At 34.3% G+C, this 25,418-nt stretch overlaps 1 protein-coding gene across 50 annotated transcripts in view; it reads left to right on the top strand.

Moving 5' to 3' along the window:
• Positions 1-25,418, top strand: part of RIMS2 (regulating synaptic membrane exocytosis 2) — a 445,801-nt gene that overhangs the window by 242,516 nt on the left and 177,867 nt on the right. For 26 of the 50 annotated variants that reach the window (XM_077187269.1, XM_077187187.1, XM_077187267.1 and 23 more), the window contains 5 exons: positions 4,738-4,785; positions 12,141-12,271; positions 14,955-15,126; positions 15,669-15,822; positions 23,581-23,607. In XM_077187269.1, the coding sequence (XP_077043384.1) occupies positions 4,738-4,785; positions 12,141-12,271; positions 14,955-15,126; positions 15,669-15,822; positions 23,581-23,607 (532 nt within the window). The remainder of the gene's footprint in view (positions 1-4,737; positions 4,786-12,140; positions 12,272-14,954; positions 15,127-15,668; positions 15,823-23,580; positions 23,608-25,418) is intronic. The other 24 variants (XM_054627864.2, XM_077187200.1, XM_077187274.1 and 21 more) reach the window with 3 other exon arrangements.

Genomic DNA, 25,418 nt, shown 5'->3' with positions numbered 1-25,418 from the left:
TATTTGTTTGCTCATCAGAAAAACCATTTACAATACATAATTTTCTGTAGTTGTTGTACTTAACTACTTTGAAAGATTCAATCATTTGGATAAATGGAAAATGAAAAATCTTGACTGCAGAAATCAAAGTGCTTTGAAAAAGTACAATGACAAGGGAACACGAACTGTCAAAATACACAGACCAAAGTTTCTATAAACCTTATTTCTACAAGACAGTAAAAATTGTTGAAAGGGGAGACAAGGAAGAAATTCCTTTTTTCTAAACTTCGTAAAAGATTAGGCTGTCAAAAAGTTGCAGTGTCTAGCTCCCAGCAGGAAATTCAAGAGCCAGAGTTAGCTGCTCAGTTGACCAGTGCACACACACGATGGAATAATTGTTCAAATAGAAACTACATAGAACTGACTTTCTCACTTTCTCAGTTTCAGATCAAAATCATGAGTTTAAGATTAAGATTTTTTAGTAAAGTCAGTAAGTATTTTGATTTAGTGGCTTCATAGGATACTGAGGTTTAAGGTATATAATCACAGTATTGGGAAATTTTGAGGTATATTCTATTATATTGAGAATAACAGAAATCCAAAGCTTTTATTTCTCAGAATGTTATACAAAATGCAGTGTTTACCTCAAAAAGGCATAATTCCTAATTTTATTTATTTTTTGAATGTTTCAATATATAAATGCCTATTCTAAAATGTTTTTTCCATCTAAGGAAATCCAATAATATTACGAGACATTAGAAAATCTTTGCTTTTTTTTGGTACTTCCTTATCTACTGTTTGCAATTATATTCAATACGCCCTACTTCATATTATCTCTTTCCCTCAGAGAGCAGCTGATATCTATCTGAGAACACAAAGCTCCAGCTGGATGAAACTGAAGTCAGAAATCCTCTGTAACTCTCTAAAGTTGCAATTTAGATATCTAAAATTAGTAGGCAGTTTGAAAGTTTGGAAGCTGGCCTTGTCTGCCCAGCTAATGAAACAATGGAAATAGCTGTATTTCATGTTAATCATGTTAAGGGCACAAACCAGCTCCTGCTGCTGTTGGGTCAAGACTTTATGAGGGAAGTACTAAATTTTTGCTTTGCTAGCAAAGATGGCTGTCATAGTGTCTGAAGATGCTCTGCATTGGTGGCAACATGAGGTCTAAGTGGGTAAATTGCAATGTATAGGCTAATATGCATTTTTAGAAATAGAGGACTTTAGGAGAATTGAAGTATTCTACAGGAAGAGTGTTTTCAAAACAATCAATGTAGTTTCTTTTTGGTCTGATCCTTTAAGATAGTTTTGAAAAATTAAAAATGTTGTGACATCAGATTTGGGTGTTTATGTTCTTGAAAGTAGTATGATGAATAATTTTTCCTTCACTTTTTAATATTTGGGTTTATCATTCTACAATTTTTGGAAGTTTTGAAACTTTAGAAGAGATAGTGAAAAAATCCTGTTTGTAACGTTAGAGATGTTTTGAAAAATTAGAATAAACTATGAGATTTTCTAATTTTGGACCTTTAACAAAAGTGAAGTAGTAAGGTAAAACTGAATTTTAAAGTTACAAAATATATTTTATTTTGAATGCTTCAAAATGGATGTGCTTCAGTATTTTGGTTTTCCATGTCTTAACTGTCTCTTTTCTAACAGAACAGTTGATGGATCATATATTCATTCAAAATAGCTGAGTAAGGTAGAAATGAAAGGAAATACTAAATTCTGAATGTAATTGTGAATGTGCTCTTTGTGGGGAGTGCCTAGACAGGAGAATAACTACAGAACCCTGGCAACAAATGAGCTGTAAATTAGTAAATGAGGATGCTGTTTTTTGTGGAAGTGGTGGGTCAGTGATATTCTGGGTGATGGTGGCTGAATTCAAGCAGGTGTGATGGATCTCAGGGAACAGATGAAAGGCAAGATTTTGGGAGTGTTTTCTGTATTTTCTGTACCTTTGAACAGTAGCATGTATCCTGAGGGGTTGCTGTTAGTGCAGCTGTGGTTACTGGCATAGCCAGTGAAATATAAGAGTTGTAGGCAGAAATGGAGATAACAACAGTTTGGATGAAAGTCTGAAGTATTTAAATGAATACTTGAGTATAGGCTTATTCAAATAGTACTCTAGATCCTTAAAGCATTTTTATATGTAGTTGGAATTTGGAATCTATTTCTTTATGTTCAGTATGGTTTTGGCTGGTTTAGCTGCAGCAATGCCACTGTAGCATTCAGGGATGTCTTTCTCTGTCTGTTCAGTCTTCCATGTTTTCCTCTGTATTGGCACTGGTCTGTGTAAATGTTTTCTTTGTGGAGGTCACAGTGTCAGTCTAGAGCTGACTAATAGGATTGACCACAAAGTAAACCATTGCACATAGGCAGGAAATCCTCTTTACATTAATAATTATTCTGCCCAAGTACATATTTAATTGAACAAATTATGTGCAACTACAGTAAACTATTGTGTGTTATAACTTGCTAATATAATTTATCCATATTATCTGTGTTTTATTTATAGCACTTTTTATTTATGTTGTTTTTCAGGGGAGTATCTGTTTGTTATTGCAATTATAGTTTTTCTATTATTTGCTTTGTCTCATTCCTGTTTCTGTTTTTTTTTCACTGAGTTGTTTTTCCTTTAATGTAATTTTGAAAAAGTCAAAAGTATTCTTTGTATGTTGGTGCTCTTAGCTTAACTACAGAATTTTATCTACATTTTTGATACTGTATGAAAAGTATAACTTGAAATTCTTTTCCAATAGTTAGGTTTGGGGAATAACAACATAACTATAAGACCATGTAAATGGATACCAGTATAAAATCACAGTATTAAATTTTTGTACTGGTGGAAGTTCTAGCAGAAAAGGGGTGTCATTTATAAAATTAATCTATATCCCTGTACACTTGAACCATAGAACCACTTCAATAGATTTTCCATACATATTCAGTTTATAAAGCAATAAAAATAAAGTTATAGTAATTATAGTTGTAATATATGCAACATAATTGAAAGCCTTTATGGTATATTATGAAGGCCCTATATGTCAGCACATTGAGGGGATGAGATCAAGTACAACACATGCTACCCCTCCCCTTTCATGTGTTCTTTTTCCTTTTCTTCCTTCCCTTTGTACCTCTATAAAATTAAATTGCTATTGCTCTAACACCAAAACCTGGAAAGTTCTAGGTAGTGCACACAATGTGTTGATTTTCCTCCATTTCCAAGGCAGAATATGACAGGTGAGAACCCTTGGTGCATGGTGGGAGAGATTCTTGAGATTCTTGCAATATCCTGTGATAATTTATTTTTTCCCTTGTAAAATGGAGCTGAAGCAAGCTGAAGGTCTACTTTTATTGTGACTAGGTCACATTCTGACACCCTTAACACTGGGCTCTGCAGTCCTGCCTGTGCAGAGTGGCAGGAGAGTGCTGCTGCTGCACCTTGCAGAACGCAGGGAGCACATCAGACAAAACCCGTGATCCAGACTGCCAAATTTTCTTATGTATCCTCTTTCTTTGATATAAGAACAGATTATTTCACACATTTTATAGAACAGATTTCTTGATCATCTGTGCATGCCAAATAAGCAAGGAGGGTGGCAGAAGCATCAGCACAGTGCCTATTTCCATGCTTTGAGTACATTTCTAATGGAAGTGAATATTGAGTAGTAGCTGCTTTCTATCATTTTGAATTAGAACAATAATATCAGGAAAACTGAGCATAGGTAAAGGAGATTCCAACCTGTCAGATGGCTGTGATTATTGTGACCTACTCCATGCGCCTGTTCTCCCACTCACCAGCCCTCTGAGGTATCAACAGATGCTCCTTTTCCTGTCCATGTCCCATACTCTGTACCAATTCTGTGCCACTCCATTAGCTGTTGCCCTAAGCTGAAGGTGGGGAGTGGTTGCTTGGAATTTGCAGGTAGTCCAGGAACTTGTGTTGCCTGTTCTCGATGTAGTCTTGATGAACCCGCTGGAGGCCACAAGGTTGTATGTGGTCTGAAGTGTTACAGCACAAAAATATGTTATAAATGCATCTATATATGCAGTTTGTTAAATTTTCTAGATCCCATTTCATGCAAGGATTTTGTGTGTATACCATAGGTCATTTCTGTTGTGATTGCTAGAGAGTTGAAAAACATAGATTGTACCTTCCCACATGTAAAGTTAATATCAGAGAGCACAAACTTTCTTTTAATTGTTTTCTAAGTATTTAGGAGGACTTATCAAAGACATGACTCTTAAAATTGCAAAAAAGAGAAAACCTTTTCTTTTACTCACTTTCCTAAGTAACCAAAGCTGTCAGTATGTGAATTGTACTTGTTTCTCTCTGAATATGCATGTACAATCTCCCTGAAAGAGATGATCAACCTTACGTTTCCTACCCCACTTTTAAATCACACTTTGCCTACCTGTTGTTTCTGTTACATGTTATTTCTAAATCTATTGTAAATGTTGTCTATAGACTTGCAAAGAGAAATCCTTGCTTGTGGGGAATCAGTGGCAAAATTCCTGCTGACTTGCCTACGGCAAGAATTTCCACCAAAGAGTTTTGATATGATTTGGTAACAGATTTGCAGATTTAATTTATGCATTGCATTAAAATACTTTTTGTTAGATAAATATGTTGTTGGTGTAAAGCTGTGTTTAAAGTAATAGTTATGTGTCTTTGTTTTTACTTTTGGTCTTTTAGTTTCCAGCGTGTTGTCGTTTTTGGTTTTGTTTTATTGCTTTTTCTTTAATTTTGCTTACCAGAGCCAAAGCCTTAGTAGAAGAACAACGCCTTTTGTTCCTAGGGTTCAGGTAAAGACTTCGTCTGCCTGACAGAAACTAAAGTTGTGGGTTTTTCTTTTGTTTGTTATGGAAAATGCATAGTAGGAAAACGTTACATTACAGTCCGTTTTCCCATATTTTGAGTGTGTTGCTTTAAACCATATTAACAACTTTCATGTCATCTTGTGAGCAGCTTGTAAAATTCTGCATGGGGGTTAAAACATTAAATTTAAATTTAAAGAGACATCTAGTTTTTTCTAGTTGCCCAATATTAAACTGAAACAGGTTTCAATAGTGATGATGACTATGCATCCCACATACAAAATTTGTGCATTTTTAAGGCAATAAATAATTTTGTCCTTGAGTTTATTATGTAAAGATGAATGTCTCTTTAAATCATTCATTATCATTACTTAACACATATTTTTTTTGCATTTTCCACATAATAGTAGCGCCTTGAGTAGAAGATGGGCAAAAAATTTGTACCTTGTTAAAATAAACAAATTTCTTGTTTATGGAACTTGGTTCTTGCATTTTTAAGTACATCAATATAGCCAAAATTTTACTTGAATAAAAAATGAATTCTCCCATTGTCTTACTGAATTTATTTAGCTTTGATATTCTGTTTAGGTACAAGTTGTTTGCCTTTTTTTCATTAGGAAGCTTCTAAGGTACTATAGATTTATGCAAAAATAGGTTTTACTAATATTTTATAATGCTTATCTTGCTTATCTTGCTTTGCTGCATGTTTTCTTTTTTTTTTTTTTTAACCAGAATATTATCTGATTTTCTTACAAAATATCTTTATGGAGATGTTAATCTTTTGTGTGGCAGCTTTATAAATGTTTTTCCTTGATTAATTGACCAAAATGTAAAGGATGACCTAAGTGATCAGAAAGAGATGACTGAATTTCATTATGAAATGGAAAAGAGATCATTTTTTTATAAAGTAATTCTAAATAAGACTGTAATTAAGACATCAGATATGACTCATATTTGATAAAGTACACTTTTTTTCACAACGCTGTATTCTCAAGAGTATTCCTTACAACTGCCTGAATATAAATTCAAAAATTAAGAACTTCTAAAGAAAAAAGAGATTATAAAATAATGCCTTGATTGTATGATTTAAAGCTAATTTATTATGTGCTATTGACATAAACTGGCTTTGTATGAAAAATTTAAAACATCCTTTAACATGATTAAGAAAGTTGTATTCTGCTCATGATAATGAAATCAGAGAGGTACAATTACGAGTTGTTAAGTAGTTCATAGAGGTAAATATTATATAAGTAGTTTTTTTAATATTTATTTTCTTTTTATATATGTGCTAAATAAATTATAATTTATATGACAGTTGATTGTTCAATTTAAAAAGGAAATCTCTGCCTGAAATCTGCATGTTTCATGAAATACTGTAATGTAGAAATGACATGTAGTAGTTCCATATTTTAATTCCATTATACAAAATAAAGACATAGACATAAAAGTTGTTTGTTCCACTTAGACTAATATCCTCTCATGAAACAAAAAAATACTTTACTCAAATGATTATGGTAGTTGAGAAAAGAAAAGAAGCGTCTTTTGCTAGAAAGTATCTAACAAGAGGTGAAAATGTTTAAGGCTTACTTGCTCACCCTTTGGATGCATTATTTTTTATATTGTAGGTAAGAATTGTCCTTAGACCCAGTTTTGTCTAAACAATCAGTGCCTGTGGAGTCCTTGTGGACCTGTCTAACAGTTTTTTTTGCAGAGCCTAGTAACAATCTATGCTAAACATAAGGATTTTGACAAGAGTTCCTGAAAAACTCAAAATTATGACATTGGCAAAATCATTGCTCCTACTCTGAAACAAAAAGTCATTTCTCTGCCCACTTTTTGTGGTGATAGTAGATAGTATAAAAAGATTAATGTTAGATATAGTTACCAGGCAAGCTGCTGAAAGAACAGGAATTCTCCAGTGGTCTTCAAACAAGGGTATTAGGAGCAGTCCAGCAGCAGTGCAGAATTCTGGTTACTTTTTTGGCATGACAAATTCACTAAATCAGAGCTCTGAGCTGCTGTTTACGGTTGTCAGGAAGTATACATTTCATTGTGGGCTGAGGTATAGCTGTGTCTGTAGAACTCCTTACAAGAATGAGAATCTCCAAACATTCTGTTTATACTTATTTGTTTCATCACTCTAAACAGGAAATGTGTATCTTTATTCTTGCTTGCATCTTCTTTACTTGTTAGTCTGAAACTGATCCTTTCTGGCAAAAGCTCCTCTTCCACACTTCCCTCCATGACATTCCATTCATCTTCTACCTCACTGGGTGATTTCATAGAATCATCATTATTTCATTGGGAAGAAAGACATTCAGTTTCTTTCCTATCAAATGCCCACTGAGCTTTTACTAATTTTACAGTACTTGTAAAAGTGCATCTTTATTTCCTGAACTTTTAGATTCAGTTTGGCTTACCAGTAATTTTTAAACTTACAGAGTGATGCTTTATGAATCTCTGTAGGGAAAAATCTGTTCTTAAAATTGGGTTTTCTATGCAGTATCTCTTGTTTACTTGGCAAAGCATTCTTTTGAGCTTGAGTTGCCTCTGGATTTTTCTAACTTCAAAAATTTCAGCCATCCTTTTGGCTTTAATACAGAACATCAATATATTTGATCATGTATAAAAATATATAAAAGGGGAAACCACTAAAAAAGAGATTTAAGAAATAAACATAGATTAGGGCAGCATAAATACTTCTATAATTTCCTGGTCTTTATATCCTACACGCTTTTCCATTTGACAGTCTTTTCTTGTAATTGTTCAAGCATATTAGACAGCAGCTGAAGTAGAAAGCAATAGTAGCTTGATTTAGCAACCCTCATTGCTCAGGATTTTTTAGAGGTGTGTTTAACAACATTCAAAAGTGGCCTCAGCTCTGCCACAGACATCACCACCTCAGGGCAGTTTCAGCATCTACATAAGCTTAAGTCCAATAAAAAGATTACTGCAAGTATTTTTAAAAATGAGCTGAGATTTTTTTTTTTTCAAACAACAGATCCCACTTTGGTTTCAGAATAATGTGAGAAAGAAAATTAGTATATAATTTTAAAATAATAATAAACATAATAAACATCTGTGTAGGTTACATGAAATATTATAATGAGTAACAGAAGAAAAAAAAAAAAGCCTGGCCAGCTGTCTCTAAAAGCCAGAGATGTTTGAGTAGGTTGTGGTGGTAAAAATCAGCTGTAGGGCAGATGGTCTCTCCCAGTGGCATAAGTTTTATCTCTTTTCATGAGATTCATGAAGTAACCCTTATATAACAAAGACATAACTGTAACATAGGATTTAAAACTTCAAATATTCTCTGTTTCTAAATCTAAATTATGGCTGAAGATATGTTTTGCCTGTATGTCCTGTGTATAAAACTACATTAGAATTGCATAGTTGAGGAAGCAGTCACACGTTCATGAGATAGGAGTATAGGAAGTGCAACAATAATATTTTCCAGATTTTCTTAACTGATTCCCTTATCAGGGGGAATAAGAGTAGGGGTTCCTTATACATGATTACTTTTTTTCTAAACTCTGACCTCAGTCAGTCCTCTAAAATTTTTAGTGAAGATGAGATCTAATAGAAAAAAATGAAATCTAGTAAACTGAATTTATATCCTTAATTTATATAACTTACACTAACTTCACATAAATTTGAGGTGCCTTGAGGAAGAGCTTTCACCTGTACAGTTGAAGGAAAGATCTAAGTACCTCAATACCTGCAGTGGGTGATTAACCCAAATAAAAGACACCTAAGCCCTTTAAATCTATTTGAAACTAAGGCTGCTCCAGAGGGTGAGTTGATTCTCCAGGGAAGGCACCTTCTACTGAGGCTACAGAGGACCAATCTAACCCATTATTCTGTGATTCTCTGAACCAGGAATGCTAACTAGATGTTCTAGATACCTGCATCCTCACTTATCAGAATGCAACAGCAGCAGTCAGCTTTTATATACTGTTTGTGTAGGAAGCTTATTCCAGAAACAGGACATATACTGCTGTTTAAATACTGTTTAGACTGAAGAGGTTGAACCTGTGTATCAAAATAGTGCCTTTATTATCAAGCTATGCCACATCCTATTCTTCTCTGGAGTACAAAGTCTCATCTGAAGCTGAGACGCACTTTGGTTGGGAATAGGAGTGTGTGGTGTTACCAAAGCATGCTTCAGTTTAGCATAACAGGTTCCAGACCTGTATTCCACTTGTATTAGAACACTACTGGTTAAAAACCAGAAAGAATGAAACTGGGGTCAGAGCCACATCTCTGTTTCCTTCAATCCTCTGAGTGCAGAAGAGTTCCTGTTTCCTGCACTCTGTGGCAGTTATTCCTACCTGGCAGCCTGTCTGCAGCAGATGCACCCCTCGGTGAATAACAGACCATGTCAATGCATCTCAGTATCAGGATGCACGGAATTTAGATGCCTGTTTGCCTGAATGTAGGTCACAGCACAAACTTAATAAAGCATTAGGTGCATGTCTGGCTGCTGAAGGAGCCCAGGGAAGGAAAGTATATGAGCATGTGTATGGCTAATTGGTCTCCAGGACTTCAGTGCAAAGTGGGAAAGTATTCAGGTTGCACCACTTCCAAGTGAATCTTAGGTGCCTACATCATAAATAACCTAGACAGACAAAATTCCATTCAAGAAGGTTTTGTTCAGGTGTTAGTCTCAACATTAGCATCAGCTAGCATGATTTTTTTATATAGCATATTTTATGTGTTGTTAGTTTAGCTTTCCCTTTCCTTCATTTCAAACAGGATTGCTTTGTTGAAGTTTCTTAGATGTTCTAAAATTATACAGTGTGTGTGTTGTAAAAATCTTGCTAGATTCTTGTTCATCCCAGTCTCTCTTTCAACATATTTTGTGCCAGTTAGCATGGCTAGTTATTTATTCACCTCATAGCATTTCTCTCATTCATTCTATTCTTGCCCATCTTTTAATCTCTGGTCCCTGACGTTAGTGGTTCCATTCTTCCCGTGTTTCACCAAAAAGTATCCTGTCTATTTTACTTTCACTGTAATTATAAAGCAGCTTTTTATTTGTCCCTTCTTCCTTCTTCTAATCCCATAAGAATGCAATCCCATTCTCCCCTCAATGGGCTTCTTTGACCATTCTCTCACAGTTTCTTCCCTTCTTCTCCTTGCATCCTAGTCAAACGACTGCTTGGGTTACAAGTACCTGTGCTGTGTATTGGAGTGCTAGCAGTGTGAATACAGGGGAGAGAGCTTTCTGGTCTTAATTCTGACTCCTGGCTTTTCCTGTAAGAAGCCAAATTAAAGAGCATTACAGGGAAAATATGCCCGTTAAGTTCAAGTTTTTCCAATTTTTTATTTCAGAACATCAAGGGAGAAGTAGAAGGTAGATGTCAATGCAAATGTTGAGCTCTTGATCCAAACTGCTGTTGTTAAAGCATCTCTATGAAGTGGTGTCAGATTATTTCAGTTTCTGCTTAAGTAATTCTCTAAATATTTTGACTGAAGTTTTCCTGTAAAAAATCAGTCCGAAACAAATATATTTAGCTTGCATATGAACACATAATTCTGGTTGTATTCTTGGTGCCTATATCTAGTCAATTTTACATTCATCAGTCACAGTCTGTGATAGTATCTGTATCACAAATATATTTCATTCTCCTTAAGCAAGCATAATTTTCCACAAAAAGCAGATGAAGAAGATTGTCTTCAGTGCTGTTCCCCTTGAGATGTCGGACTAGCCAAGTCTGTCTTTTGCTTCAGGACTCCCAAGGAAACCTGCGGGTGGATACATTTAGTGTCAAAGAACATTTAAGTTGACTTGCACTTCAGAGGTCATTAAAGGTGTACTGTTGGTACAAAGCTTTCTGCTTTTGATCTGTAGCTGGATGGAGATAGCTAGAAGTCTAGATAATTCTCGGTGTAGAAAAAATACTTTCAAAGCCCCTGGCTTGTAAGAATGTAGGAACAATATCTAAAATTCACACTGAGATGATTTGCCACAGGGCCCTTTAATTATTAGTACCAGAAGCCTTTAAAGTCTGTAGCAGGGCTAATAACAGGGTAATGGAGGACAAATATCCCATTTTTAATATCCATTCAAATGGTTAGTGGCTACAGGAATTGCAAGATCTGAAGCAGTGAAGGAAGAAGTACACTGCCACCAATAACTGAGTTGGTGTGTCTTAGTGTAATCTCACTTAGTGAGGTATTAGGAATGGCAGAGAGCTAAATTAGCCTCTTCTTTATGGGTTAAAAGTCTTGAGAATTACATCAAGACCTTTCTTTAGGAGTCTGAAATGTTGAAGATGAGGAGCTATGATAGCAGAAGAAATTGTCGCTGAAATTAAGTGAGATTGTTTCCACAGAAAATGCACCTTCCCCTCTTTATGTCTACCTTAGCTAGGGTATATTCATGCCTAAAGGTGTATTGCCTGGGTAGGTGTGCAGCTGGGCATTATCCTCTCTGATTCCCTTAAGTTCAGGCAGGGTCACTGTTTTCTTTAAATGTCCTGGTTTGTCCTGTCTCGGGCAAAGTCCTCATGAAGAGAGGCTCCTCAGTAAGCTGCCGCTAGTGACTCTGCAGTGCTACCAGCATGCAGTGGCCCCCTGCCTATTTGGAAGGCTTTGCTTTGCCCTAACTGCACCATTTCCCCCTTCTGCAGTGACTGCCCTGGAGTAGTTATATCCCTTTCTTGGCTGATGTACTTGCAGTCGTAGAATTCAAACTGAAATAGCTGAATAGCAGCTTGTAATGACTGTAGTAAAAAAGGATAGCAAATTAAGCCTTAGACTGGTTAATAACAATTTCTACAAATGAATAATAGTGGTTTTTATCTTGTTACTGAGTTGGACTATGAAGAAGGTTGGATTACTGAGCCTTCCTCTCAGTATTTATGGAGGACTTATATGATTTCAGAATAAGTGTATATATGTTGAAAAATATTAAGTGATATGAAATATTTACGGGTTTATCCCATAGTCTCTTTAGCACAACAGCAGATGAAAAATTATTTATTCATTGTGCATAAACTCCTTAGAGATGTATATATATGAATACTGTACATTAATAATGCAAGTAATACAATACAAAGGAGAATAATCCTAACCAGAGCACCATGTGAAAAACAATTAGTGTGAAGTAAGGTACTTAGAGTACAGGGTTTTAAAAAAAAGAGTAACTCCTGGTATATACTGAAGCTATTACAATATTAACTTATTTTTATTCTTTGTTATAAATGAAAAGTAGAATATAATATTTTCTGTTTAAGTAACCAATATAAATAGAAGCTCATGAGTAAAATTATTTTTAAGGATTAATATACAACTTCATTGTAGAAATGAGTTCACTAATTAATCTTTTCTTCCTACAGATAAAACTGTGGTATGACAAGGTTGGTCATCAGTTAATAGTGACCATACTGGGAGCAAAGGATCTTCCTTCAAGGGAAGATGGGAGGCCAAGGAATCCTTATGTTAAAATTTACTTTCTTCCAGACAGAAGGTAGGGTGAACACAAAGACAAGGAATATTTGAATTAGTCTGATACTCAGGTGACATGCACAGCTGAGTTTATCAGCCATGCTTACATGGAAAAAGCCTTACAGTGTTGAGCTCTTGTGTTGAACATGGTATGTAACAGCAAGGTGTCTTTGAACACTAAGCACAAATTTGCTTTCCCTGGTTATGTTATAAAGTACTGAATAGAAAAGGAAAGGAAAGGTAAACATGGGGATCTGTTCTTTGCAAAGAATGTTGTACTATAGTGCCTATATTTCCTATGCCAGTTATTCTTCTCTAGAGCAAAGAAGATGCTACACGGTTGGGTTCGTAAATTTCTGGACTGATGAGTCCAGCAGTTTGGTTTGGCCCATCTTTATATTCTAAGGCAGTAACAGGTTTGGCACCTGAAACCCACAGATACTTGTTCACAAAATAATTGAGGTAAGGCTGAAGGGGACTCAGCTGAGAGTTCACATTTGCACTTTGAAAACTTTCCCTAGAGCACAGGACTCATGTTAATCTGGATGGTATCATATATGCACTTAGGAAAAGTTAAACTGTGGTGGGACCCCTATTCCTGAAAAGCTCTTTCACCTCTTAGTCCATGATTTTCTGTGGTTCAATTTGGGTGTTGGGAAGACCAGCAGAGGAGATAGTGCGTTTTCCAGTTAATTTTTTTAATTGATGTTTCCTCAGATTGTGTCAGTAGGGGAACATGTTTACCTTTATTTTATAATATACTAACCAAATAATTCAAAGTCTTACTGTCACTCAAAATAATAGATCATTGGATTACTGAATCTGTAGAACAGAGTGTAACTTGTATTTTTACTTCCTTTGCTTTTCCATATAGCTAAACTGGGAAGGTGCTAGCTATCTCCGTTACCATTTGACTTCAGCAAGAATTAAAGCTATTTAGTATTTTGGAAGACTTTTCCAAGTTGCTTTTCCACTTTTATTGTATACCATATGTTGACAAGCAAATTATCTGTGACTACCTAATTTGCTGTGTCATTGATGATTAAAAGGTTTTGGATAGATTTTCTCAGGCTCACCAGTATTTGACCACTTGGTGTAGATCCCTAGTTTATTCAAACTGCTGTAGTGTGTTTGTAGCTGCTGAAGCTGTGCTAAACTGAGAATCAGGTCTGCTTCAATTATCTTACCTTCTTTTTCAATAATAATGAGTAATTAATAGGCTAACAAAAGTGTGTTCACAATATTTTACAATGTAAGTTGTGATAACTAAAATATATTGACATTAAATTTTATTAATATATATTTTTTCCCATTTATGAGAAGTATTCAGAACTTTCCTTTAGTTGCTTTATGTGTTTATGATCAGCAATTTGTCTTATAGAATTGTGTTTTTTTTCTGATGTGGAAATTCATTTTTGTTTCCTTAGATTTAAAAGCTAAGTAAGCAACAGTATATTTCTTGTGTAGTAGAAAGAAACATGCTGGAGGTAAAATACACTTAAGTAAGTCAAGCATTTAATTAGATGAAGATGCCGAATTCTCTTTGAATTAAGAAATTTAATTGCAAAATATTGTACAATGTAACTTAGTTCACAAGGGTAAACAAACCTTTAGTATGTTAGAAATAATTTATGTTTTTTTTTAACAGTGTGTCTAAAAGTGTTATTACTTTGGTAATTTTTTGATCCAACTTCCAAGCAACAGTTCAGAAATACAATGACTTTATTAAAATTGCAAGTATTAATGAATGGACTGCATCTGCATTGCCTATTAAAAAATCCTTATAAATTAGTCTGGCAGCTGCATTATGCAGCAATCAGCAGGTTTAGAATAAGCATTGTTATGAGGACTCTTGTCAGTATTCTCAGTAGGAGCAGTGTGGGTGTTTTCCAGCAAAAATTGTTTCAATCAGAAAATATTAATTCTTTCTAGCAGAAATATTCTGCAAAAACATTACTTTCAACAACACCCTGGAGCCAGAACCAAGGCTGCCAGGGTAGCCTTGCCTGGAGACCTCACCTCACAGTGGAGGTCCACCTTCAGCCTGGTGATTCACTGCTGTGACCAAAGGATTTGGGAAGCTGTTTTGAGAAGGCTGTTTGTTCCAGTATTGCTGGAAAAGAACATGTAACTTTTTTGGGGGCTTCTGGTTTCCCAGGTGGATAAGGAGCCCTTAGCCAGGAAAACCCTGTACTGCCCCCAGCTCCCTGACCATCCTTCACGTGAGCCAGCTGCTCCTTCCTGCTCTGCAGCTGGAGGGAGCCGCTGTAGGACTGGAACTTGAGTGAACCAGCTGGCTCATTGTTTGAAATACAGCTCAATGCCCAATGTTGTCTGTAGAGATGTTCTACTGTCAGACTGTGCCTTGTGGAAATCCCATTTATGGAAGTACATTTTATTTTATAAAATGCTATTTCCAAAATAAAAGAGAATACATGCAAAATCATATTAAAACATTTGTGGGTTTTGGGAAACATCTTAAAATTGGAATTGGCACGTAAACTTGAGATCACCTAGCCTGAGTTTTTAATATGAGCTTATGAATTATCCTCAATATATGCAGTGACCATTATAGTGTGATATAGATTATAGTACCCTGATCCTACAAACTGAACTGCTGATTTAAGATTTCCTGTTTTCCATTATATACTTAATTCAGTTTAATGGTGTTTTGAACATATTTAATATTTAACTGTTTTTTTCAGTGATAAAAATAAAAGAAGAACAAAAACAGTAAAGAAAACATTGGAACCTAAGTGGAATCAGACATTTATTTATTCTCCAGTTCATCGGAGAGAGTTTAGAGAACGAATGTTAGAAATCACTCTTTGGGACCAAGCACGAGTTCGAGAGGAAGAAAGTGAATTTTTAGGAGAGGTATACAAGTATTGGTAGTTGCTATAGAAATACAGTTGCTCATACTCATGTATAGATACTTATTTTCAAAAAATTACTAACTGTGCAAAGCAAAGTTGGTTTTATTGTTTTACTTTTTCTTTCACTTAGTAGTAAACAAACAGTGATCTCACGCAAATTACATAATCCTGATATGAGATACTTTCTGCATTTTTCTGTTTTAGTAACAGCATGAATATGGTTTCTTAATTGCTAATTGTTCATTCAAATCCATATTATCCATAGTCATATTTTACTAAAACTTTGGAACATTGCTCATTTACTTATTTGAAAGCTGTAAAGGCTCTCATAAGGTAATAAGGGTTTTGTGAACGATTTTTTGGGTATATTTAGTGTTCTAAAAGGCACAGAAGATTCTTGCATATTAAAGCAAGGTTCTTATATAACTTCAGACAAAGTCCTTAGCAGTAAGAGAATAAAAGAATAAATTTCATGGGTATATCTATTTTAAAATATTCTGTCGCGCAATGCTTTCCTACTTTTAACCATTTTTTCTTTTTCAGATTCTTATTGAGTTAGAGACAGCATTACTAGATGATGAACCCCACTGGTACAAACTTCAAACACATGATGTCTCTTCATTGCCACTTCCCCATCCCTCACCATATTTGCCACGCAGACAGCTCCATGGCGAGAGTCCCACACGGAGGTTACAAAGTAGGTTATTATTAGTTTTTCACTCTGTGTATAGTTCATTTGAATGAATGCATAATAAAATCTATTAGATTCTTGCAAATGGAAAGCTGACAGAATTTTTATGTTAATTTGTAGCTGTTACGAATTAGATCATTGTGGTTACTGATAAGAGTGACATGCTACAAATGGTATAAACCACTGTGCATTGCACCATTTTTTTCTTATAACTCAGTTCAGATTCTCAGCTGGAGTAAATTATCTTGTTTTTTGCAATGTGCTCTTTTTTTCATGAAGCTCTTTCTTTTGTATTATGTTCATAATTTCATTGTTTAAGCAAAAGTAGATTTGCAGGACCTCTCTCTTTAGCTCGTATTTCTTAAAGTAACCTGTATATAACATCATATGTAGATAAATTAATACCATGGCCTGTTGTCTTGCTTTGATATTATTTTATGTGCCTAGATTCACCAATAGAATTTCTTTAAAAATTCTACTTTGTAGAGTTTGTTATACTTGGTCCATAGTAGTTAATCAGTAGATATTTTGAAATAGCATATATAAAATATGGTAATAAAAATAGATACATAAGAATAAAACAGTAAAGGGGAAAAATCTACTTCTTCAATACTTCATGGTTTCTCCAGTTTAACTGTTGAATACTGCCAGTGATTTAAAGCTCTTCTTCACTGAATAAACTTTATAAATACCAGTTGGCAGTTATTTTAAAAAAACCAACAGACCAAATGAACCAATCAAATTAATAAAACTCCCAAAACCCGAAAGACCCACCACCACCCCAAAACCCCCCCAAAACAAAACCAAAACCTCAAAACAAACAGAAAAACCCATAATAACACAACAGCCCAAATGTAATTTTTAAGATTTACTTGGAGTTTCTTTGAGTCATTGAAGAATGACTCAAGAAGAAATGTGAGTGTGTGTGCATGTTTCACACAAACTCGCAGAAACTTATGTGTGTAGTCATGAAAACAACCTTGGATATTTCATATGTGCTATGTAGAGTTTTTATTATATAACCCATTGTATACAAGTATTTCAAGCAGTTGATCTGTTTTGGTTCTGTACACTTGATGGTGAGAAGGATTAAAATGCTCCATATCATAATATTCTGAGATAGACACACTGTCAGAGACTTACACTGCATAGCCTTGATGTTTTAAGATTATACTTGTCCCCAAAAAGATGAAAGAAGTGATAGTTAAAAGGTAAGGAGTTCTATTGAAATTCAATCCTCTTCAGTCTTATATGACATGACTGTTATTTAACTAAAGTTTTTAAATTATAATTCTTATACGGTCTATGCCATTTTTAAATACATTTTAAGAAGTTTCCATCTACAACTATTTTTACAGTTGGACTCTTTGTATGTGAAGTTAGTGAAATTCTGGTTTTCAGGAAATATCCAGTCCTGCAAACAAACACTATTTGTCTATCAGAATTTCTGTCTGTGTAATAAATAACTGACATTAAGAATGAATTCATGATTTTTTTTAACAAATTTTAGTGATATTTGAGTGAAGTTCTGTTGGATGATATTGACTCAAAATTTGAAAGACATTCAGGTTTTTTTTACGTAGTAATCTTACTATATACTAATAAATAATAAAAAAATAACTAATAAGTACTAATACTCATAATGTGCTCAACTGAACAATTGTACATGCTTGTCTGTAAATATAGAGGAAAGGACTTAGCAAATCTTCTGTTTTGGTGAAATATGAAGATTTGTTATAGAAGTCCTGCTTTTCAGTGAAGGTGGTTTAGCCTGACTGTTCCCAGAGGGCTAGTTTTTCAGCCTCTGGTTTTAAAAAATTCAATCAAATAAGCAGTTTCAGATGTTCACTATTATTGCTGGAGAATTCAGATGTTTCTACACTAAATTATTCTATTTCCTTTTGTACAGAGATAGGAACCCAATAAAGAAGGATTTTCTCTAGTGGCCTAGGGATATATTAATGTCTTGAATCCTTGTGTATCATAAATAATTTTCAGTTTAAACAGATAGGTTTAAAAGTACAGAACAAGGTATCCTGGAATTAAAATCCTTGCTTTCTGGGGTCTGAAAAAGTATACAATTTGAAATTTAGCATCTGATCAGAGCTCAGCTAGGGCAGCAGAATCCATTTAGCAGTGGGAAAATAAAATTTTTCTTTTATTGCTGTCACACCTCTGAAATGAAAATAAAAGTACTTCTTGGTGTCCAAAGAGGTCATGCAATATCCTACTGAGAGGTCCAGTACCCAACTGAACAAGGCTGTAAACAATGCAGTGCAAGTTGTCCAAGCCTGAGACAGGCCTTGCACCAGATGGGCTCCAAAAATGCTGATCCCAATCTAAATGTCATCACCGGGGACTGGTGAAGGGCAGACAGCACCTCTTAAGACTGTTTGCCCTCACTAAGAAAAGTGTTTATACTATATTAATAATGCATAGAAGTCTAGGATTTTTACCTTTTTTGAGGTGTCAAAAGAGTATGAAGTCAATAGATCAGTTTCTTGTGTCTGAAGATGTTTTTGTATCTCTCAATAACATTCTTATATATGATGAAATAGAACATGCTATCCAGCAGCACATTATGACAACGTGAAGAAAATCTCTAGAGCAAGGCATGTCTAGCATGTTTGTCAATGCTTTTCAAATCACTTAGAACATGTACTGGGCTGTTATTAAGCAGGCTGATTTCAATTTTTTGGGGGTGCAAAATCTCAGCAGTTCAGTCCTCCTACCTTTTGTTCTTTTCTGCATTCTCTCTATGTATAGAATTAGTGATGAAGGAATTTATTGTATACCCTCAAAAATTGCTAGTGTGGGAAATGACAGGAGAGATATTTTGAATTAAAAGGTTCTTTTTTGTTTGTATAAATACACATTACACATCTAAGCTTTTTTATCCTTATGATTGCTGAGTAGGGATAAACATATTTATTTGAAGACAATACTTAAGTGTTACTCTCTAAAGGTAGTTTAAAAGAACCACCTACACTTAGCACTTCTATTCTCTTTTTAATATCCCTGGATTGCAGTGTTCCTGAAGAAGAGCAGACTGTCAGCCCTGAAGAGTGAAGTTGTATTTACAGATTGCCAGTAGCAAAGTGCAAGCTTCCCACGGAGCCCCATATGCTGGTTTTTTAGGAGCCAGCTTTCAGAGACAGTAGCTTAGTTTCTACATATATTTATCTCTCAATATCTTTGAGTGGGCAGTGTGTTGTGGTACAGACTGATCTAAGTCAGCTGTCCACCTTCTCTTTCCCAGTCCTCTGATCCATACATTCCATTAATTTCCTAGTGATAAAGAATCATTCCTATAGTTTTCCCTTTGTGTTTTTTGACAGACATCTACTTAGAAACTGGAACTAATATAGAACATAGGATTATGACTTACTAGCTCTTTCAGCTAATTATATTAGAGATTTTTATAACCTGATCCAATGAGTTTATTTTAAACTTCTTTAATGAGAAATGTGGGGTAATGAGTAGGTCTTTTTTACTTACTGTGCTCAGCTTTAAAAGTGAGTTTTTAGAATTCATTTTCTCTAATATTTACCATAAAATCAGCCATACACCCAGAATTCCAGACATTAATTAGAATTACAGCCAAACTGAAGTTCTTTTTATATTGCCTCTGAAAAAGATTGTAACCAGAAAATTAAAAATAATTTTAGAGAATATTTAGGAATTCCCATTTTTGGTAAGCTGTTTTTCCATCTCACGTTAGCTAAGAATCTTATTGGAGAATACATACCAAATTGAATGTGCTTTGTGTGCTGTGTCCATGGTTATTAGGATGTGCAAGTTATTGTTATTATTTCTGTTTGTTGAGAAATTATACAGAAATAAAACAAGGTTTATACCATGGGATCGTGTATCTAAAATTAGTTCCTCTCCATGAGCCCAGAATATAGAGATAGAAATCAAATTGCATATGATGCATTCTTATTCCATCTTTTACAGTTTTATCTATGTAATGTGAGCATTTTTGAAGTGTGAGCTGGTATTGTGAATTGAGAAAGAATATGGGGTTATTTTATGTTTTGAAGAACAACAGTATTTTAGTTTTATATTAATGCTGAATTTGTTTCAGAAGCAGATTTTGTTTTACTCCAAGTGTTTTAAGACTTTCCCAAACACTTAGGATTGAAAAGTGACTGACACTTCTTTTCTAAGTCAGATTCTGCAGCTTTAAAATGAAACTGTCTGAATTATTGATCTGCAGCCTACAGAGAGTGCAATGTGCAGTGTAGGTAACAGCTAAGTGTGCAAATGAGAAGAAATGTGAATATAGCAATAAACCCAGACATTTTCAGGTCTCTTGCTGCAGCATAGGTCTGCACAGCAGCAGGTCTCTACAGTTTTTGAATACCATGAGAATCCACAATATGGTTTGAAAAATAAAAAAAATTATATTTTGAACATCCTCAGTAAGGGAAAACTTATAAATCTACGGAAGATAAACTCTGCTGAGAACAAGATCTCAAAGATTTTAGAAATTACAGTGTTTAAAAATCAACACGTAGAAGTCAATTTTTTTTTTTCCCAAGATCTGAAGACCAGAAAAAATAAATTAAAATTAAAGTAAATGTAAATAAACAGACTTTGGAGTAGTTTTCTTGTAAAAGGAATTTCGTTACTTTTAGAATGAAATTCATCAATGACTCCATTCACTGCATTCCATGATTCACCAGGTCCATAAAAAAATCTGGAAGGAGACAAATTACAGTAATGAGAATTTAAACTGTCGGGACAAAATCTGACTGCAGTTATGTTCTAAAAAAAAATCTGCGTATAGTGTGCAAAAAGCTATATATATAACTCTTTTTTTTTTCTAATTTTACTCATTCTTTGGATGGGAATAAAGAAAAGCTATGATGTGTAAACAAAGTGTTTTGAGTAACATGAAAAATTTTGTCATCTTTTCAATTTTTTACTTTGTACATTTTTCCATCAAACTGTATTTTCTGCAGCAATGCTGAGACCTTAACATGATAAAAATCATTAAATCTGACTAGAAAAAATCAAACTGATAGACTGAATTAAAAAATAAATAATCCCATTGCTTATTAATTTTTGAAAAACATTTTCAGAGGGACTCGTCATTGCTGAGTGCTGACAGTTTTTAGTTTTTGAATGTCCTCTGGCTCTACCATCTGATCAAGGAGGAATGTCATAACTGTTAATTTAATCCCTCTCTTCCATTATTTAAATGGTAAAGCTATCAAGTCTATATGGTAGAACATCAAGATATACATTTCGTAGTACCAAAATCATTAAAGTTTAACAACAATTAATTACAAATGTATCTGAAACTTTAATCTGTGAAATATGAGCCCCTGTGACATGATGGCCAATCTTCTTCCACTGAAAATTAATCACTTCCTTGGAGCCCTGTAGAGGCTCATTTCACTGCAGAATCAGGATCTTGCTGTCTCAGCAAGTTCCTGTTAGTTTGTTGTGAGTTTGGGAAGTCAACACCATAATTTTCAATGAATGTCACTGAACCTGACTTGAGGAAATGACAATAATGCTGTTCACTAGTAGGTAAGTGAATTGTACCTAATGGACACACGCATCAGAGACTTTTTTCCAAATTATAATATGGAGCATTTTATGGTCAGTGGCACAGGCCATGATTAATTTATTATATGCATTTTACCCTAGAGAGGCAAAATGACAATTAATTTTCTCTTTCATGCTTCTTCCTTAGTTTTTCTCTTTCTTTAAATGAAGCATAGGCCTTGGGCATGTTATCTTGGTTTGCATGCATTGATATTTTGTTCACAGAATATGGATATATATACCAGTATTGTATTTATTGTACATCTATTATTTATTTATTATATTTTATTGTACATCTATGGTTTCTTAAATACTTTAATTAAAAGGTATTTAACATGATACAGGGATGTCTAAAAAGGCCTTAAAATATCAAAATATTTTTATTTTTCTAATGAAAGAAACTAATTTAGAATATTAATTTACTAAATTGTAATTAAACTACAAAAATATTTGAAAACCTTTTTTGAAGCAGTTGAAGAGAATTACTTTATTTCTCTGGTACTTGATAAAATCATGTTATTAAACTACTCTTCTGTTGTGCAATGAAGTTTTCAGATGGTTTTAATACTATTCTGACTTCTTCATTTCTGTGTTATGACCATATAGAAACAAAAATTGCTTTCCTAGTCCTCAATCCCATTATAATCTCACTAATTTCATATTCTTGTTCTCTTCAAGAATCTGTATGTTTTTGAAGATCTATCCAGCAGTTAAATTCAGAAAGTCCATAATTTTTAACTAGATGAATAATTTCTACACTGTCTTAATAGATTTATTTTGTGGGGACATGGCATGCTTCCACCTTTAGTGTTCAGGTAACACCTGATGTTGTCAGGGTAAACTAGACAAAGTCTCTAAACTGCATTTTTCTTAATTTTGTAGCCAAAAAAGTATAATTTTTAATGAAGTCCATAACCAGAAGAGATTAGTATTAAGGAATACAAATATTAGAGAACTTACACAATAAATCCCATCTAAAAGGTTGTAAGTGATGCTGAAAAAACCCCTATAATTTACTTTGAAATTATATTGCCTAATAGAATTCTGAGACATAAAAATGTATTACATTTATCAGGAAACCAAAGTTGAAAATATAGAGAGTTAGAAATTGTAAGTAGTAGGTGATTTAGTAATATGATCCACATATTAAAATAGTTAGTACCTGGATGTCAGAAAAAGTGTGACTTGCCAGAAGGCACTTAGTCATCCAGTGAATCCATTAACAGCACCATTTGGCAAGAAATTGAAATTTTCTCTAACACTGTCATATCATATCATCTGAGGTGCATCATTTACTTACAGACTGGCACTCTTCTGTTTAGTATGTTGTCTGAGAGCTTTTCAACTACAAGGAATAAAAATATTTACAAAATCTTGCTAATGACAGGATATTATTAATGTTATTCTGGCTTCCTGCCTTCTTTGTATTATGACATCTTATGGAAGTCATATTTCAAAATCTACGAATCCAATTAACATTTCACGATTCCAGAATTGTCCAGATATCCACATCCTATTCTTTGGTTCAGTTGAGAAAACTTGGTATAATTGTTTGGAAAGCTAAAATACATAAACCAGTCAGATTTAAGGAATGCAAACAATAAATCAGGTATTACAAGCATTTAATCATTGACCTCATATCAGGATTCTAAAAATTCAGTGGTAACAACAATATATAATTAAGGTTCTTGTGTATGTACATATTTACCAGGTCAAGACCTAGCAAGAGGGAGAAGATTGACTGGCACATCACTTCAGAGTATGTTAATTTTAAAGGAGCATTCAAAACTACACCTTGGGAAAGTTCTGCTAGTGCTGCAGGGCCAAGAGAAGCATGCAATATTTTTAAGGGTAGCAGCTCATATTGTATGCCCAAGTGAATATACATTTTGCCCTTAAAAATTTAAACACTTATAACAATAAGTGTGCGACCGTATTTCAAAATTGGAAATGACTGAAATTGCTCTACTAGATCCCTATGGCTGTTGTAAAAACTATTGATCCAGAAGTGATTGGCATTTTTGTGGTTTAATTTCTCTTAGCTGCTTGAGTTTTATAATTTTGAAGGAGTGTGGCCTACACTATCAAATTCTTCCATCTCTGGCAGCAATTATAGAAAAGTTTAAGGTTCTAATCATCCCTGTTACATGTGTTGGTTCATATATTTTTCCCTGACACTACTTCATTTCAATATTTTTTTTCCAGATAAAGGCTTATATTCATATAATTCAGGTAAATTTTCAGCATGCCATAAATGCTTATTGCTTCCATATATGTGCAAAATTTAATTTGATATTTTATTGGTGTGCTTTTGCTACCTATTGCGCAGATACTAAATTGCATAAAAGTTCTTTGGCTTTTCTTGTCTGCTTTTCAGTAATAGGTCTTTTGTTGGCTTTCTTTCTCTATTGTTAATGTCTCAGTATTGATATTGGAGCAATACTGTAGCACCATACTTGCTTTGCTTGCCTTTATTTTAGGTAGAGATATGGTAGGAAAGCTGTTGTGAGCTTTATTAACTATACTAGGAAAATGCTATCTAGCTTTAACTGGATTAAAAGGAATGCTATTATATTGCAGCTGTTTGAGAACTAGTGTAAGTATATTTAGAATACAGACGTGGGGTAAGTGAAGTACTGGCAAAATCAGTATTTACACTGGTATATATTTTTACAGTTTCTTGTTGATATAAATCCCCATTACAAATCCAGCTCTATCTGAGGAATTTGCCTTAATTAAATATAAGTAAATTAATAACATACAGTTTTTGCCAACTTAAATTTTGCAGTGCTTTTCATTTGGGACTTTTTACTGTTTTTCAGTTTTAATTATTGGAATCTCTTTGAGAATTGGTTCAACTAATTATCTTTTAGTTATGTTTAAAAAATGAAACTCACATTGTTATGAAAATAGATCCATACCATGATGGAGAGAAACAAAACCCCCTTAGGGCAGAACTTTCTTCAGAGTAGTACTAATAAAATCCATTTTCCATTACATCTAATGTCAGTCTCCCATATTTCTTCTACTCCTTTCTCTCCTGAAATAATCCCACATTCTTCTCATGTTTTACAATATCTTCACATGGGGAGAGACCAAGTTTGGTGTGGCATCTGTGGGCTTGCACACATGTGGATTAACTGCAAATTTTATATGGATAAAGTTTCTTTTTGATTAAAGACTTCCAATTTGTATCTCTCTCTTCTATCCAGAGGTAGTATCTCTCTCTTTTATCTTTCTCATCTATCCTATTCTAAGGATTTTCAAAGACCTGTAGGAACTTAATAGAATTTGATATTTAAACTCCTCTCTCAGTGTAGATGAAATTGGTCTAAAGCCTCTAAACCCCACTATTATGTGCAGGAAGATGAAGTGACAGACTGACATGGAGACAGCAGGACTGCATGAGAAATTAGCTCACACTAAGGACCCTCAGGCACAGGCTGGATGAATATCAAAGAGCAAATTCTTAAAACACTTGTTATGAGACTCTTTTGGGGGTGCTTGTATGTCAGCTCTGAACACAGAAGAAATACAGGCTATGCTAAGTGACTTTAAGTGGTTGTGAAGGCCTTCTGTGAGCTCCAGGGAGGGAACTGTGAGCATGCTTTACTACCCTTGGTTGCCCCAGGGAGTCTACAAAACCTTGTAAAAGCTTCCTGCATTGTAAGGGACAGGACTGGGAGCCTGGTCTGCTTTCTTTTTCCTTTTTTTTCCTTTCTCCACAAGAAAAGTGCAGAATTACTGAGCCATAAATTTGGCACTTCTGTATTTAGGCTGATGCACACTAATTTTATTTCTCATTCTGCCCCCTGTCCTAGTTCATTTTGGTAACTATGTTGGTCAGTCAAATGCACTTTAATAGAACATTGAACCTCCTGTGTTAATCTTCTCTTGAAGTCTATCAGAAATGTCTGTGGGAAATTTATGAAGCACAGAAGGTAGTTTGTATTATTTCCTCTGTATATTAAAAAGAGAGTGAAGAAAAGCTGTGTGCCAACTGCAGTTGTCATGTGGAAGGCAGAAGGTTTTTTGGAACCCTC

Source organism: Agelaius phoeniceus, chromosome 1 (assembly GCF_051311805.1).
Source record: "Agelaius phoeniceus isolate bAgePho1 chromosome 1, bAgePho1.hap1, whole genome shotgun sequence".
In the NCBI taxonomy this organism is placed as follows: domain Eukaryota; kingdom Metazoa; phylum Chordata; class Aves; order Passeriformes; family Icteridae; genus Agelaius; species Agelaius phoeniceus.
This window is presented reverse-complemented; position numbering and strand designations above follow the sequence as displayed.